Source organism: Chelonia mydas, chromosome 12, assembly GCF_015237465.2.
Source record: "Chelonia mydas isolate rCheMyd1 chromosome 12, rCheMyd1.pri.v2, whole genome shotgun sequence".
In the NCBI taxonomy this organism is placed as follows: Eukaryota; Metazoa; Chordata; order Testudines; family Cheloniidae; genus Chelonia; species Chelonia mydas.
The window spans coordinates 25189460-25203921 of NC_051252.2; the positions used below are offsets into that span (position 1 = coordinate 25189460).

General features: G+C 40.9%; 1 protein-coding gene and 1 long non-coding RNA gene across 3 annotated transcripts in view; one reads left to right on the forward strand and one right to left on the reverse strand.

The window, feature by feature from the left end:
• Positions 1–1003: 1003 nt before the first annotated feature.
• On the reverse strand, positions 1004–3126 carry LOC122462523. Its single transcript, XR_006285108.1, has 2 exons — positions 1874–3126; positions 1004–1193 (listed from the first exon to the last, which is right to left on the reverse strand). It is a non-coding gene; the product is annotated as an uncharacterized LOC122462523 (long non-coding RNA).
• Positions 3127–3705: 579 nt separating this feature from the next.
• Positions 3706–14462, forward strand: part of CMTM4 (CKLF like MARVEL transmembrane domain containing 4) — a 48729-nt gene continuing 37972 nt past the window's right edge. For both annotated transcript variants that reach the window (XR_005222181.2, XM_007058627.4), the window contains exon 1: positions 3706–3891. Coding sequence is in view for 1 of the 2 variants with exons in the window: in XM_007058627.4 (XP_007058689.1) it covers positions 3706–3891 (186 nt within the window). In the remaining variant the exon portion in view is untranslated. The remainder of the gene's footprint in view (positions 3892–14462) is intronic.

The following is a 14462-nucleotide window of genomic DNA, read 5'->3' on the forward strand; positions in this document are numbered from 1 at the left end:
CCAGCCTTCTCTGGCTACTGCTAAAACATCACTAACTACCAATGAAAACACAAATCTCTGGATAATAAAGATATATCAGAAGAGCAAATATTTGCTTTTGGAATATACCTGATGGTATCAATTGCAAATATATATTTTGCATAGGAGAGGTTGACCATGTAAGGGTTTTAGCCCCTCCACATTTGAATTCTCAGTTCAGTCACTCTGACAGTACTATCAATGTGCACACACTCTCTGAATATATAAGATTTTAGAAAATGTCTGCAGCTGCATATACATATATACATTTATTTGGCAGATTATGTTGCATATCTCTCCTTGGATATGACAGAATTTTTGTGTACATTATAGAAAAAATGGAATGTGTCTCCGAGTGTTCTCTCTCCTAGGTCTGTACATAGACAGTGATTTTTGTGGCTGTGAAATCTACCCCTTGCCTTTGAACTGGGTTTCCCAATTTAAAATTTCACTTAAAAATATTTCTAGCCCTCACAGAAGATATTGCTGAAAATGTTCAGAGTACAAACTAATGCAGTGGTGTCTTCTTGAGTTTACAGACATTCTGTAACTGTAGTTCTAAGAGGTTTAAACTGCCCTGTACATCTCAATGGATCAACTTTGAAACCTAAAGAAAACTGAGAAAATTTTCAACCTTGTTAAATATCACTGCTGATCAGCAGTAGAATATCCAACAAATCTGGTTATCCCACACAACTTAATTGCCTCTGATCCTTCCGGGGGTGACAAAAGACTCCTCCCAAATGGTTGTAATAGCCAACTGAGATTTATTGCACTATTATGTATTACCAAACAAAAGATTATGGCAAAATGAAAATTGAAAGTGTGGACAGCACAAAATAAGTTGAATTTAGTAGCAAAACAACACATAGGCCACTATACTGACTTCATATATTTGTATTAATTTTTGTATTTAATACATGTACACTTAAATTGAAGTTTTAAATCTTTATTGAAGATAAGGGTGAGATTTTTCAAAACTGCCCAAAGGAAGTTAAGTACTTTCAGAGGATCTGGACCTCAGTTTCCACTGATTTTCCAGTTTTTCACTTTTTTTGGGACAATCCCACCCTAAATCTTTAATCTTTTTAACTTAAATGATATTGTAAAACTGCCAGTTTGCTGTGCCAGACTATTGCAGAATTGAAGTTTAGCTTGTCACAGAGTAGGGGAGGCTGGAAAAAAGAAAAAACACTGTGAGATGTTTTCCCATTTTTTATCTACAGTTCATTCTGAATTGTTTTCTGACCTTCCATACCACAGAGTAGATGGCACCTTGGTTATACTGCCATCTACTACCATAAATAGTTCCTGTTTCTCCTTCTTGTTTACCCTTCGTAAATATTTGCAAACTGATCTCATAATCCTCCCCCTTCATCTCTTAGACAAGACAACGACTAAGGTCAAAGTGCACAACAACCTGCTCAGAAAACTGGCCAGACCGACATGCGGTGTCAACACCCAAATGTTATGCGCTTAGGCCTTGGCTCTCTGTTATTCAGCGGCGGAGTACTGCGGCCCAGTATGGGCTCGCTCATCTCGGACAAAGATGATGAATTTACAACTTAATTCCACCATGCATATCATTTCAGGCACACTTAAATCTTCTCTACCTTGGTTACCAGTTCTCTGCAATATTGCTCTGCCCAGTGTTCGCAGAGAGGAAAGTGTTGCAGAGCTCATGATGAAATTGCATGATATCCCATATGTTCCATTAATTAAAGACTTGTTTAATCCATCACATGGTCATCTGCCCTCACACTGCCCGCTGGGGATAAATTTACTGGGTGAAGGATTTATGGTAGAGGACACAAAATGAGTTTCATGGTTCGCAAAGTAAGTGACAAATTATTACCTTGTCTTGGATCCCACTCAACGTCAGCCCAGGTTTGATTTACACAAATCAAGCCTTCTGAACCAGTTTCGTACCGGACATGGAATTTGTACAGCAGCAGAATTTCGGTGGCATTTTAGAGATAGTCCACTATGTCTATGTGGGCAGCCACAAACCACGACATATTGTTGAGGACTGCAAATGGCAGCTTCCTTGAATTCTTCGTGCCTTGAACATCGTTGATAAGAACACTGTGGCTTGGCTTGACCAAATTGCATAAGCCAAATAAGAATAACAACAACCTTTTAGTAAAATAGGACACCACTGAACTAACAATAATGTTTAGGCCCTAACCCTGCAATGAATAGTGTGTGTGAGTCCCATTCTCTTCGCAGTTCTCATTGTAGGATTGGGGTCTGAATTCTCTATAAATAAGTCCTTCCAGCTTCTTAATTCCTGTTACTCTTCTTCATATTCCTATTCACTAAGAAAGTATCTAGAACTGACCACACAATATTTCAGTTGTGGTCACCCCAGAGCTGCATAAAAAGCTGTCTTCCTTCATGTGACCCCTGCACATACAGTCTGTGACCCATTATTGCTTTGAGGTTTTGTTTGAAATATTAACATCACATCACTTTATAAAATAGCGTGTGATTTGCAGTCTGCTCTCCTATACAGAGGAAAGCTGGCCTGCTGTGTGGTGCAAGACAAAGTGGGAGTCAGTGAGTAGAGCTGAGTTTTTTGCCCAGCTCTGCCAGGTGATTCCTGGGTGACCTTGCACATCCTATATCTTGGTTGCCCCATCTGTAGAAGTGGGATCATCCCACCAGCTGTCCTCGTAGAGACATTGAGGCCCTTATGTATGTGAAGTGCTTGGGGGTATTTGGTGGGGAGCACTAATGAAGGGCAAGGGCTTGTCTTCACCCCAGGATCATCTTCTGCCCCCCGGGTTTCTCTCCTTTTCATCCACACCTGTGGCACGAATCGTTCTTCCCGGACGATATCGACGGGGACTACTCGGAACCACATTTATTTTGCTTCTTTCTACGCGCTGTCCTTAAGTGCCCCGGCCTCCGGCTTGGTGCCTGTGCCCAGCCCTTTCTCGGGGGCCGGGGGTCCCTGTGGGAAGGGAGTGGGGGGAGCGGGCTGTTCCCCGGGGCGGTGCCCATACCTGACCCGTTTTCTGAGGAGGGGGCCGACCCTCCCGGTGGTGTCCGCGCTCCCGGCCCTTTCTCTGGACAGGGGCTGTTCCCCACCAGGCCCGCGGCGCAGGTAACCGCTCCCGCTCGGGGCAGGCGCCTCCTGGCCCCGGCGCGCCTCAGGGCGGGCTCTCTCCGCCCTTTCCGCTCAGCGGCAGGGGGAGGAGCAGGCGGCGCTAGCAGCAGCGGCAGCAGCAACCGCTTCTCCGGCCGGAGCTGCCCCTGCGTAGGACAACGAGGGGAGCTCCGCAGGGCAGCTCGCGCCCGGCCGGCCTAGGGAGCGCGGGGAGGCTCCGTCCAGCGAGGGCCTGGGGCGCCCCCCGCCCCTCCCGGCCCCGGCACTAGCGGGGAGGCGGCTCCTCTCTCCAGGACCGCGGCGCCCCGGGAGCTGAACGCCGTCCCAGGGGATTGCGGTGCCCGAGGCGGGGTTCGGGGCGTCCCCTGGCGGGACTAGCGCAGCGGGGCCGGGCGCCGCACCATGCTGCCCCCGCTCTCCCTGCGCCCGTCCGCCTAAGGGCAGGGAGCCCGCGCCAGCTCCCCGCGCTGCCATGCTGCCGGCGCTCCGCTAGGCGAGCCCGGCTCCCGCGGCGGCTCGGGACCTGACGGGCAGGGATCGTTGCGCCGCCCTCCGAGCGCTCGGGCGGCGGCACCATGAGGAACGGCGAGGACCTGGAAGGCTTCGATGGCGAGGCGTCCAGCACCTCCATGATCTCCGGGGCCAGCAGCCCCTACCAGCCCACCACCGAGCCCGTCAGCCAGCGCCACGGGCTGGGCGGCCTCCGCTGCGACCTGGACTATCTGCGGGGCGCCTTCGGCAAGATCAAGATCGCCGAGGTGGTAGGTACAGCGCCTCGGGCAGGCCGGGACGGGCCGCGGCATCCGTGAGGAGGGCAGTGGTCTCCGGATCCTTTCCCCCCGGGGGCATTGTTCCTCCCCGCACTGCCCAGGCGCCTCCATCCGCTGTGGGGCGAGCAGGGTGTATGTGTCGGGGGCGGGAGGGTTTACGGTCAGAGGAGTCAATTTCTTGTTCCTTTCCCGGCCCCGAGCTTTCTCCAGTCCAGGCGGCTCACAGGTGGAGGGGGAGGACGAGCTCTGCAGCGCTTCATTCCTCAGGTGAGAATTTAACCTCCCTGCCCTTCATCCCGCCCTGCCTCCACGCAAGGTTTCTGCTTGCATGGTCCTGCTGATAAGTACTAGCGCTGCCCCCTCCTTTAGGTCACGTTGGTCTGGGAAGTTCAGAGAAACCTGTAACAAGTTGGTGTTGGGTGTTCTAAATCCCTTCGGGGTCGGTAAGAAATTCCACCCCCCTTTCGTGGTGTGGGGTAGTTTTACTTTTGTTAATGGTTACTTGATGGTCTTATTTTTGAGAGAGACCTGGGATTTTTGATCTTTTGATATATGAGGCAGCAGGTGAGGGGCAAGTTTGTGAGTCCCTTTTCTGCCTCCCATAGATCCATCATCTGGTAACAATTCGCCCATTGTTTCTGGCTAGCTGAATCAAAGGTGTGTGTGAGAGGGTGTTTTTGATGTTTTATAGGTGTATTCACTAACTCCAGACTAGCTTGGATTCACCTATGTGTACATGTGATACTCAGTTGTTAGTGTACTTTTGGTTGTCAAGATGTATAAACTCACAACATACCACTTTGCGTGTTAGAGCTCTATAGAGTAAAGGTGGGACCCCAAGAACAGTGGTTTAGGTCAAGTGGAAGTGATGATATTAATGCTGTCATCTCTTTGTATATTAGAAAGTCTTATTAAAATGTGTTTAGGCCACAAACTCCATTTTTAAAACAAGCTGTTTTCCTAAATGCCATTCAGATCCCATTTTTTCACTTTCCTAAATTGCTTGAGGGTGGATTCAGCACAAACTGTATGTGTACAGATTTGTTACCAGCCAGTACATAGCATTTTATGTTGTTGCAAGTGTTTGTCTAATTTATGAAGGTAACGAGTTAACCTGAAGTTTTTTAATTTAAGAAGAATATTATTTTTTATTTAAATATGACTGAAGAGAGGTAGGATTTGTACACCTGCATACCTGTACCATCCTGGTATCTCTTTTGTTGATTATTGAAGGAGTAACTAGTTGTACAGCTGACTGTGTAAAGGCCCAAATTTTGCTCTGTAATATGGGTTGTACTCCTACTTGACTTAAGGCAGCGCTACAACTTGAACTCTAGTCAGCTCAATAAATGAATTTCAGAACCTTTAAGTCCTACACCTGCCCTTTAATCCCACTGCTGAACTGTTTTTTTTATTTAATTTGCAGGACCAGATGGTGACTAATCAAGGATCAGTCACCCGTTGTGCTACACATTGTATAGATGTGCAGTAAAAGGACAGGCTCTGCGCGGACTTGACAATCTACGCAATCCTACACAGACTCTGTGTAAAGTTAGCACATGCATGAGTAGTTCCCTTGACTTTAGTGGGACTTTTAGGGGGGAGGGATAACTCAGTGGTTTGAGCATGGCCTGCTAAACCCAGGGTTGTGAGTTCAATCTCTGAGGGGGCCATTTAGGGAACTGGGGCAAAAATTGGGGATTGGTCCTGCTTTGAGCAGGGGGTTGCACTAGATGACCTCCTGAGGTCCCTTCCAACCCTGATATTCTATGACTACTTGCAGCATATAAATTAAAGCATGTGCCTACATCTTTGCAGGGTTGGGACTTTTGTTCTGGCAGAATTCAACAGGTAGAGGAAACAAACAGCAGGAGAAGAAATGGGGGGAAGGATAAAGTAACTGTAAATCCAATAAATTGTAGCAGTAAGAAGTCCTAATTCTTGTAGTTTTATACACTTTAGTTTTTAACTGTTTTTCTCTCCTTGTTTGTTTGTGGAAGACACACACAAGCAGAGGACACTAATGAAAGGTTGCATCTTGCAAACATACAGGTGAATAACTTCATTCACAGGAGTAGTTCCAAAGGGCACTGCTTGCCTCAATACGTTACTCACTTCTGTGCTTGCAGATTCAGGCCCTAACTGACTGAAGTGGTGTCAAATGCGTAAAGAAAACAAATTGAAGAAATAGATAAATAATTTTCTAATTTCTCTTAGATAATGAACTTCATGTATTAACAATTGTTTGTTCAATATTTTTGAACAGAAGTGTGATTAAGATGACGGTGTCTCTTTCGTGATTTTCTAGGTGATTTCCATTTTTTTGTGTGTGTGTGCGCACGCGCGCGTGCCTGGGATTCTGCTGTTCATCTTTTCCATGTGCTTTACTTCATTAGTGGGACTTATTTTGCCAGTTCTGTTTCTGATAATTGCAAATTTAAATTTAGAGAATTTTTTTCCGCAATCTTCCTGGAGATGCTAATCAACGAATTAGAAATTGCTTTTACAATTTCTTGTCACTGTTTGAGCAGTGCATCAGGGAAGAGATCTGTTTTGAAGTATTTTTTCCGTCTTCCTTTCTCTCTTATCTTTCTGAGGGAGGAAGCACTTTAGTGGCTACTTGTGTAATTTGGAGTCCATACTGGCACATTGTTGGCAGGAGGTTCAGAAATTATAGTATGCATATGAAATATAAAAATGTAATACAGCAGAAAGCTTATATTTTCAGGATTAGTTTAAAATATTCAGAGTATTTTTGCTTCAATGTCAGGCAGGTGTTAATTTTTCAAATCAGAGGTTTGAATTAAATGATTGTAAAATATGTTGATTCTAGAATTCCTCTACAAATAGGTTACAAGATCGAATATTTGAATAAAGAAGAACACTTAATATATTGTCAGTCTCCCTTTTCACCTCCCCCTCAAATACATCATGTTCTGTAGGAGGTGGCCATGAGCATCTGAAGCCCCATGCCCTGTAAACACTGAAACACTGCTTAGCTTTACCACTGAGAGTAGCCCCCCGTTGGAATTAATGGGACTAGTGATGTGTATGTTGGTTTGGGGCCTAAGAAACTGTCATCAGTGTGCAACATCCACCTGTTTTGAATTGTTAGCTACAGAAGGGGTCGGGGAGGGGGTTGGAAGAAGTAGTGCTGGGGGTGGTGTTTTCTAACATGCTGGAATAATCTTGTTGTTTCTCTGATCTACTGTTTGCTCTTCCTGCAGTTACTGCAATAGACTTTTTTTTTTTTGTCATATTAAATATTTGAAATTTAAATGAAGATTTGAAGACTATAAATAGGTTTCTAAAGTCTGATTTTGTTTGAAAGAGCAAGCCCCAGAGGCATAATCAGTATGTTTAATAAAAGAACTTAAAAAAAAATCCTAGTAGGAGAGAAATAGGAAGAACACATTGTACTTAAGTTACAAACGTAAGAGGTTTCTTATCTGCTTAGCAAATATTTTGCTTCATTTAGTCCATTGTTGAGGAAAAGGTGTGTGTGGACTAACCTTAGTGGAACTAAAAAAATGCTTTGTGTGTTTTTGATAAACGTCGTCTATTTGTCATGTACAGTGGGCCAGAATTTACCAACACACACAGAGATTGTTGACATGGGTCTGAAGCATATTGATGCTTTACCATGGCCTGGCATATTTGGCTTCTGGATATTTGCAGATAAAAGAGAATTTATTTAATTCATAGTAATAACTCAGAGACCCAGAGCAAACATGGGTTTTAACTCTGGCATTACTGCTGAAATGATTGCTCATCAAATGTAAATTTTTGTTTGTCAAAAGAAAAGCAGGACAGGGAAGGGAAGGAAATGTGACTGAAGAAAATAGTACACATAGTTCTAGAACTTTATTGTTTCTTCCTCAAAAGAAGAAGTCTGAATCGATTCAGAATATTGTTACGTAATTGAATGTCATTGATGAAACAGGAGTGTGACATTTAAGGCAGGTAGAATATTTTAATTTTTTGTTAATAAATCAGGGAATATTTTTAAGGTCTTATAACTTCTTAAAATCTTCAATTTAATACATCAGTGCATATACCACAAACTGCTGTATTAATGGTGGATTTGGTGATGTGATTTATGTTTTATAACTTTTTCCTTACCCTGACCCTCCCTTCCCCTGCGCCCCCCCCCCCCCCCCAAAAAAAAAAAAAAAAAAAAAGGTTAGAATTTTTGCAGTTTTGCTAGTTTCTAAATTGAGTGTATAACCACAGGAAATCTTATTTTGATACCAGTGGCATTTTTTATTGATTTTTAACTCTGATTGATCTGTTTAATCATGAATTAATATGCCTGTAAAACTAGAGGAAAAGTGTAAAAAAGGAGCCAGATTGAAGATTAAAAAATTTAAACTCAAGTTGATTCTTTAAAAGCTTTGTTTTATATATAGAGAGAAATAAGTGTTTAAGAATTAGGTTTTTCAGTCATATTTAACTAATAATTCATTTCAATCATATTTAAATTCTCACAATTCCATACAAACAGGATTTAATCCCTATCCCCCCCTCCAAAAAGTCTCTCACAGATGGCTATATTATCCAAATTGCATCTTTAATGTTCTTTTGTTTCTACACTAGTGTGAGAGCAAAGAGAACACCATTTTCCCCACCCTCCCCCCGAACATCACAATGTGAGTTGGAGGTGTTGGTCTGTGTAAGGAAGGAAATTTCAAGCAGAGAGAGCTGTAAGGAAGAAAAGGTGAAGAAAGAGTGATAAATATGAAGGGAACAGTTAATTATGTGACCTTACAGAGAAGGAATGAAGAGGACGGCAGATGCTGAGTTCTAGAGACCCTCGAAGTTGAGGGAGGACAAAGAGTTTAAACTTGAAGTTAAAGGCAAGGAGAAGCCAGTCTAATTCTATGTGTTTATAACACGTTTTCCCTTCTGTGAAATTAAAATTCAGAAGAAAAAAATCTCCCTGGTGACTTTTCAGTGGAATACTTCTTTATCAGACTTAAGACTTCATGCAGTCATCCTTGGGGACTATTGCAGAAGTGTTTCTTAGTGCTTTCTCTGGTCTCCTTGTACATTTCTCAAGCAGTTGGGGATTTCCATTTTCCCTAGAGAGTATTTCACCATTGAACAGATCTCCCAATTAAGACATTTTTCTTTATGTGCAGCCTAAATTTCTTTTCCCATCACCGAAATACTGTAGTTGGTATGTTTGCACTATGGGGACTACATCAGTTTAGCTACATTGGTGTAGTTATGTTTGCACTATGGGGACTACATCAGTTTAGCTACATTGGTGTAGTTATGTCAACGTAACTCCGTAGTGTAAATGCTGACTACACCAACAGAAGAGTTTTTCCATTGGTGTAGGAACACCATCTCCCTGAATGATGGAAGCTACCTCAACCGAAGCACTTTTGTCAACATCAGAGCTATATCAGTGGGTGTAGTTTTACTGCAGTGCTGGAACTGAATGTGGCCACCGGAGCAGCATTATGGTGTTCGCTTCTTATGACTTGATGACTGTGAATTTTTATCTAAGTATTGAGAACTTGAATCCTCCTACACCATCATATAATCTTGTGGTATCCCCTGAACCTCTTTACCATTTACTAAAGCTGATTGCTATCTGAGAAATCAGTAATTACACTCTGGAGAAAAATGACTTTAATTTCTAAACGAAAGACAGGTGAGTCAGTAATTCACACCTTGATGCAGTGAGAGCGCCCTTCTCTTCAGGTGGATTTAAATTTTTTACAACGTTCCATCTTTGCTCCTGTTACATCTACTTTATCTTAACCATTCTGCTGGTGGTTCAACGTAGGAGAGATTTGTTACAGGGGTTACCATCATTACCAATGCAGCCCAAGGCTATTTAGAAAGGAAGGTAATAAGAGGGGACATTATTTTATTTACTTTTATCATGATATAGAGAAGGTAAACTGGTATCTTCTGTTATCCCTGGCTCATAACACAAGAACAAGGGAACATTCAATTAAACTAGACAGTGGAAAATTCAAAATTCATAAAAGGAAATACTTTTTCACACCATCATGTAATTAGATTATGGAACTCATTGCCACAGGAAATCATTGAGGACAAGAAACTAGCAATATTCAATAAGAGATTGGACACTATGGAGATCAAGAGTGTCTAGAGTTGTCATACATAATAAAAATGTCGGAATGGATATTAAACCTCATGAATCAGGGCTTAGATCAGTCTTTAATTATTAAAGATTATGATGAGGTCTAATGCGGGGGAAGATTATTCCACATTTGCCTACTATGGGGTTCTTACACCTTCCCCGGAACATCCGATTCTACTATTGCAGATGTGATACTGGATTAGTTGGACCTTGGAGTTGACAGTTCTTGTATTCCTACTTTGTTTTTGCTTCTAATTTTAATTTCTGTTATTAGATATTACTTTCAATTTTCATAAGTATAGCTTTTTACTCTATTTAGAGTGTAAGCTCTCTGGGCAGGGACAGTGTCACCTTACCTGTAAGGTGCCTAGTCCAGTTTTGGCACTGTAAAAATAGTAATGGTTCCCTGGAGCTGATATTTTATTGTTTAGTATAGGATATGCTCAACACTTATCCTAAATATTGGTTGCATTTGTGACGTCAGTCTTATAAATGGTCTCTTTGAGGTGAGATTTCAGTAGTCTTTTTTTAACAGATAAAATATCTCTGTTGTAAACACATTTAGTAATCCTACTGGGATAAATCACATCTCTTTCATTTCGTTGAAATTCTTTTGACAATTTCCCTTTGGGGAAAAAACCTTTTTAAGGTTTTGAGCCCACTTTAACATACAATAAGATTTTTATGTTCATATTTACCATAGAAGTTAGTCAAGGAGAAGGAAAGACAAAATAACTCTTTACAAGTTTTTTTTATTTTTTGAAAAGCTGATCGCAGCTAGAAAAGAGAAGCTTTTGGAGAGGGGTGATTGAGTCTCTCCTTCTGCTTTGCCAGACATTCTTGCCACCTAGCAACAATACAGAATAAATGTCAGCCTTTGGCTGTAAAATATTCTGTCTGTTTTTGGAATATGGTGATAGATACGCTCCAACCTACTGTATATTAAATGTCTGTCTAAGTTAAGTGATCATTTTAAAACCTACGTCTCTGAAGAAATTATTTTCTTTGGCTGAGGTTGCTATTATATTTTTTTCCTATAAATAGATTTACTACTAGGATTAATGGATATTAGCATAGTGAAGAGTGTGATTAAAGAGTGACTGTATTCTGAAAAGTTACTCTCTTGGTTCCCTTTGTAAGACTTCTGGTGGAAAAATTATTTTTCGTTGATGAGCCTTCTTAGTGACTTAGTTATATTTTGAGATCTATCTCTATGAGGAAAAAGATTAGAGATTTATGGTAGGTTTTATGTCTCCCCCCCCCCCCTTTTTTTTTTCTTCTCCATAGCAGCAAGTTGAATGTTACAAGTCTACTCTTAATGTCATAGTTGTGTCCAATTCACTTCAAGTTTTCTTTAAAAAAGTCTAGCTTAGTCTTGGGTCTTAACTAATAATTTGGGGTCAATAAAACTGTGGCTTTTATTTGTGGAGATAAAATTAGACATACAATGGAAACTCAGCTATATGGAGTTGCTGACACATCATAATAGCAGCCATTGCTATTAAATTGTAACTGAACAGAGGATTGTACTTTCTCTTTTAATATTCTGATAGTGACTCACTTTTGAATTTTTTCATATGGCAAGTGCAGGCAGTTGCTTCTAATGCTGCAGTCTCCACCAATGGGTGGAGGTTAGGTTATTTCTGGTACAAATGCAGTGCATAGGGTTTAATGTTTACTCTTGTTCCTTAGTGAAGGAGGTGGGTTAGTAATAACGAAGCATCTAGATGGACAAACTGTTTATATTTTCTTGTACCTGCTGATGCTGGATGTACTTAAAAACAATAAATTATTATTACTCTGAAGTGATGATTGCTGCAGTGGAAGAGCAGTAATCTCTCTGACAGCTACTTTATTCCATTTTACATACAAGTGTAATGCTAAAAGATTCTGAAGAAAAACGTAGAAACCATGTGTTTGAAAAGCCTTCCAGTTCCAGTTGCAAATTTATAGGTTTTAATTATTTCTGTTTATCATCTTATGTTAAGCATTCTCTATTTAGAAACAGCAAATACCCATAATATGAGATCCAAAGTTGCACTGTAGTATTTTTAATGGAATGGTACTGAGGCTGAAATATGGTTTCAGGTACAGACAGCAACTCTCAAAAATAAGGAGTTTTTTAAAAAAATCCATAAGCCTATGTAACTTAAACTTAGAAGTATAAACTAGAGAACCAAGCACCTAATTTATGGGTATTTTTTAATTTAACTTACTTTTGAATGTAACTGCCTGTAAGAAAATAGGATGCATAGTGACAATTCTGCAAAAGCAAGGACTTGGATAAGAGGCAAACTGTGATTAAAATATTGAGACTGGATGAGCAAGCACATGACTCCAGGGGAAGTAATAATGAGCTATGGACTTGATGAGGTTGGATGAAGCCAAGACCTTGGAGACCTCTAGTTATCAGGAATGAATCTTTGAATTGCATTCAGAATCTCTGAATTAACTATGGAGCAGCAGGTTAGAGGATATGGAATTTATATGGTTCCAGTTCTTGGAGCAGAAGTTTGTCTAGCTAAGGGACCTAGAATAGTGATCTAGAAAGATAGTAGGAGCAAGATTTGCAGATGGAGTGTGATTAAGACACAAACATAAGGATTTCAGCACAGGCAGGATATAGGTAAGAATTCATGGTGGCACTAGGTTGATTCCAAATAAGAAGGGAAAATTTTTGGAATGAAAGATGATTTTGGAATATAGTCTGAAAGTGAGAGAACATTTTTAACCTTCCTTTGCCTTTACTGCTTAGTATCCACATGTCTGATAAAGTGTTCAAAATATGGGATCAAATTTTGCCTTTTAGTACAGATGGAACTCCCCTTGACATCTGTAGAAGTTCCACTCAGATGTTTGTTAGATTTTGGCCCCAGAATTTCAGTGTTAATTTATATATGTGAAGCTGGTTCCCTTGGGGTGTAAATTGGAGAAGCTTAAAGTATTGTATCCAGGTTTATTGAGTGGTAAGTCACTCAACTTTTGTCCTTTTGACTTGCAAGAATATTGAAAATAGAAGTGTGTGTGTGTGTGTGTGTGTGTGTGTACGTGTGTGCCCTGTTAAACTAGATATAAATATTTATATTGTCTACTTGACTTTTTAGATGAAAGCCTCCACTTCTGGAAAACTAAGTAAACTCTCAAGCAAAAATATCATCAAGTTGAAATAAGTCTGAGAGTACATATCAGTAACTTTTTTTTTAAGGGGAGGGGGAATAAAAAATGAAGATAATTTGAGTTGAGATGGTATTTATGAAGTGCAGAGACTTGACGGTATGGAAATGCACAGTCACTGTGCATACACAACCATAACTTTGTTCCCGTGGTTACATCAGCCTCTTGTCTTTCCTTCTTTGTTTCTTTCTTAGCTAGAGTCTCATTTTAAGAACTCTTAATCACACAATTTGTTTGCTGGATTAGAACCCAGCATTGTAAGATGTTTTAGAAAAAATCCTTCATGCAAAAGTCTTTAAAGTGAAAGACTTATGAACATTTTAAGTTTAGAAGTCTCAGTATTCATAGTCGTAGAATCATAGAAGATTAGGGTTGGAAGAGACCTCAGGAGATCATCTAGTCCAACCACCTGCTCAAAGCAGGACCAACCCCAACTAAATCATCCTAGCCAGTGCTTTGTTAAGCTGGGCCTTAAAAACTTGTACGGATGGAGATTTCACCACCTCCCTAGGTAACCCATTCCAGTTCTTCACCACCCTCCTAGTGAAATAGCTTTTCCTAATATCCAATGTAGACCTCCCCCACTGCAACTTGAGACCATTGCTCCTTATTCTGTTACCACTGAGAACAGCCTAGCTCCATCCTCTTTGGAACCCCCCTTCAGGTAGTTGAAGGCTGCTATCACATTCCCCCTCACTCTTTTCTAGTGATTTGCCATTGGTCCATTTCCCGTTAACATCTTTTTTAAATAAATGCTTTTATCTCTGGAGGGTGAATCTTAAATTTGGAGATTATTCTGTACAGCTTGTACAGACTTGTATTTATGATGCCAGTTAAGTGTATGCATTGATACCACACTAACATTTGCTCTTTTCATGTGCCTACAATATTTGCATATGTAGATAACCTAGCTCTACCTGTTTACAGATACATGTATAACTAGCATATAGGTCTTAATAAAGACTGTAGAATGATGGCCTGCAGTATGTTATTTGTCGAATCAGGCATATTTGTAAAATACAGATGAACAAAAGCTGGAGTATATCCAACCATAATAGGACTAAGAGTGAAGCTGTAACATAGGATGAAGAATAACTGATTTAGATGATGCAGTTTATGGACAGATAAAATTGTCCCAGAGGATTCTTTTTCTTCAGGGCACCACGACAGGGGCAGAGTTAAGGTTGTTTTGGTGTCTTAAGTCCATTGTTGTTAAACATTTCTGCTAGGTTTAATCCTCTGAGTACCCTGTGTTTCTAATGCTTGG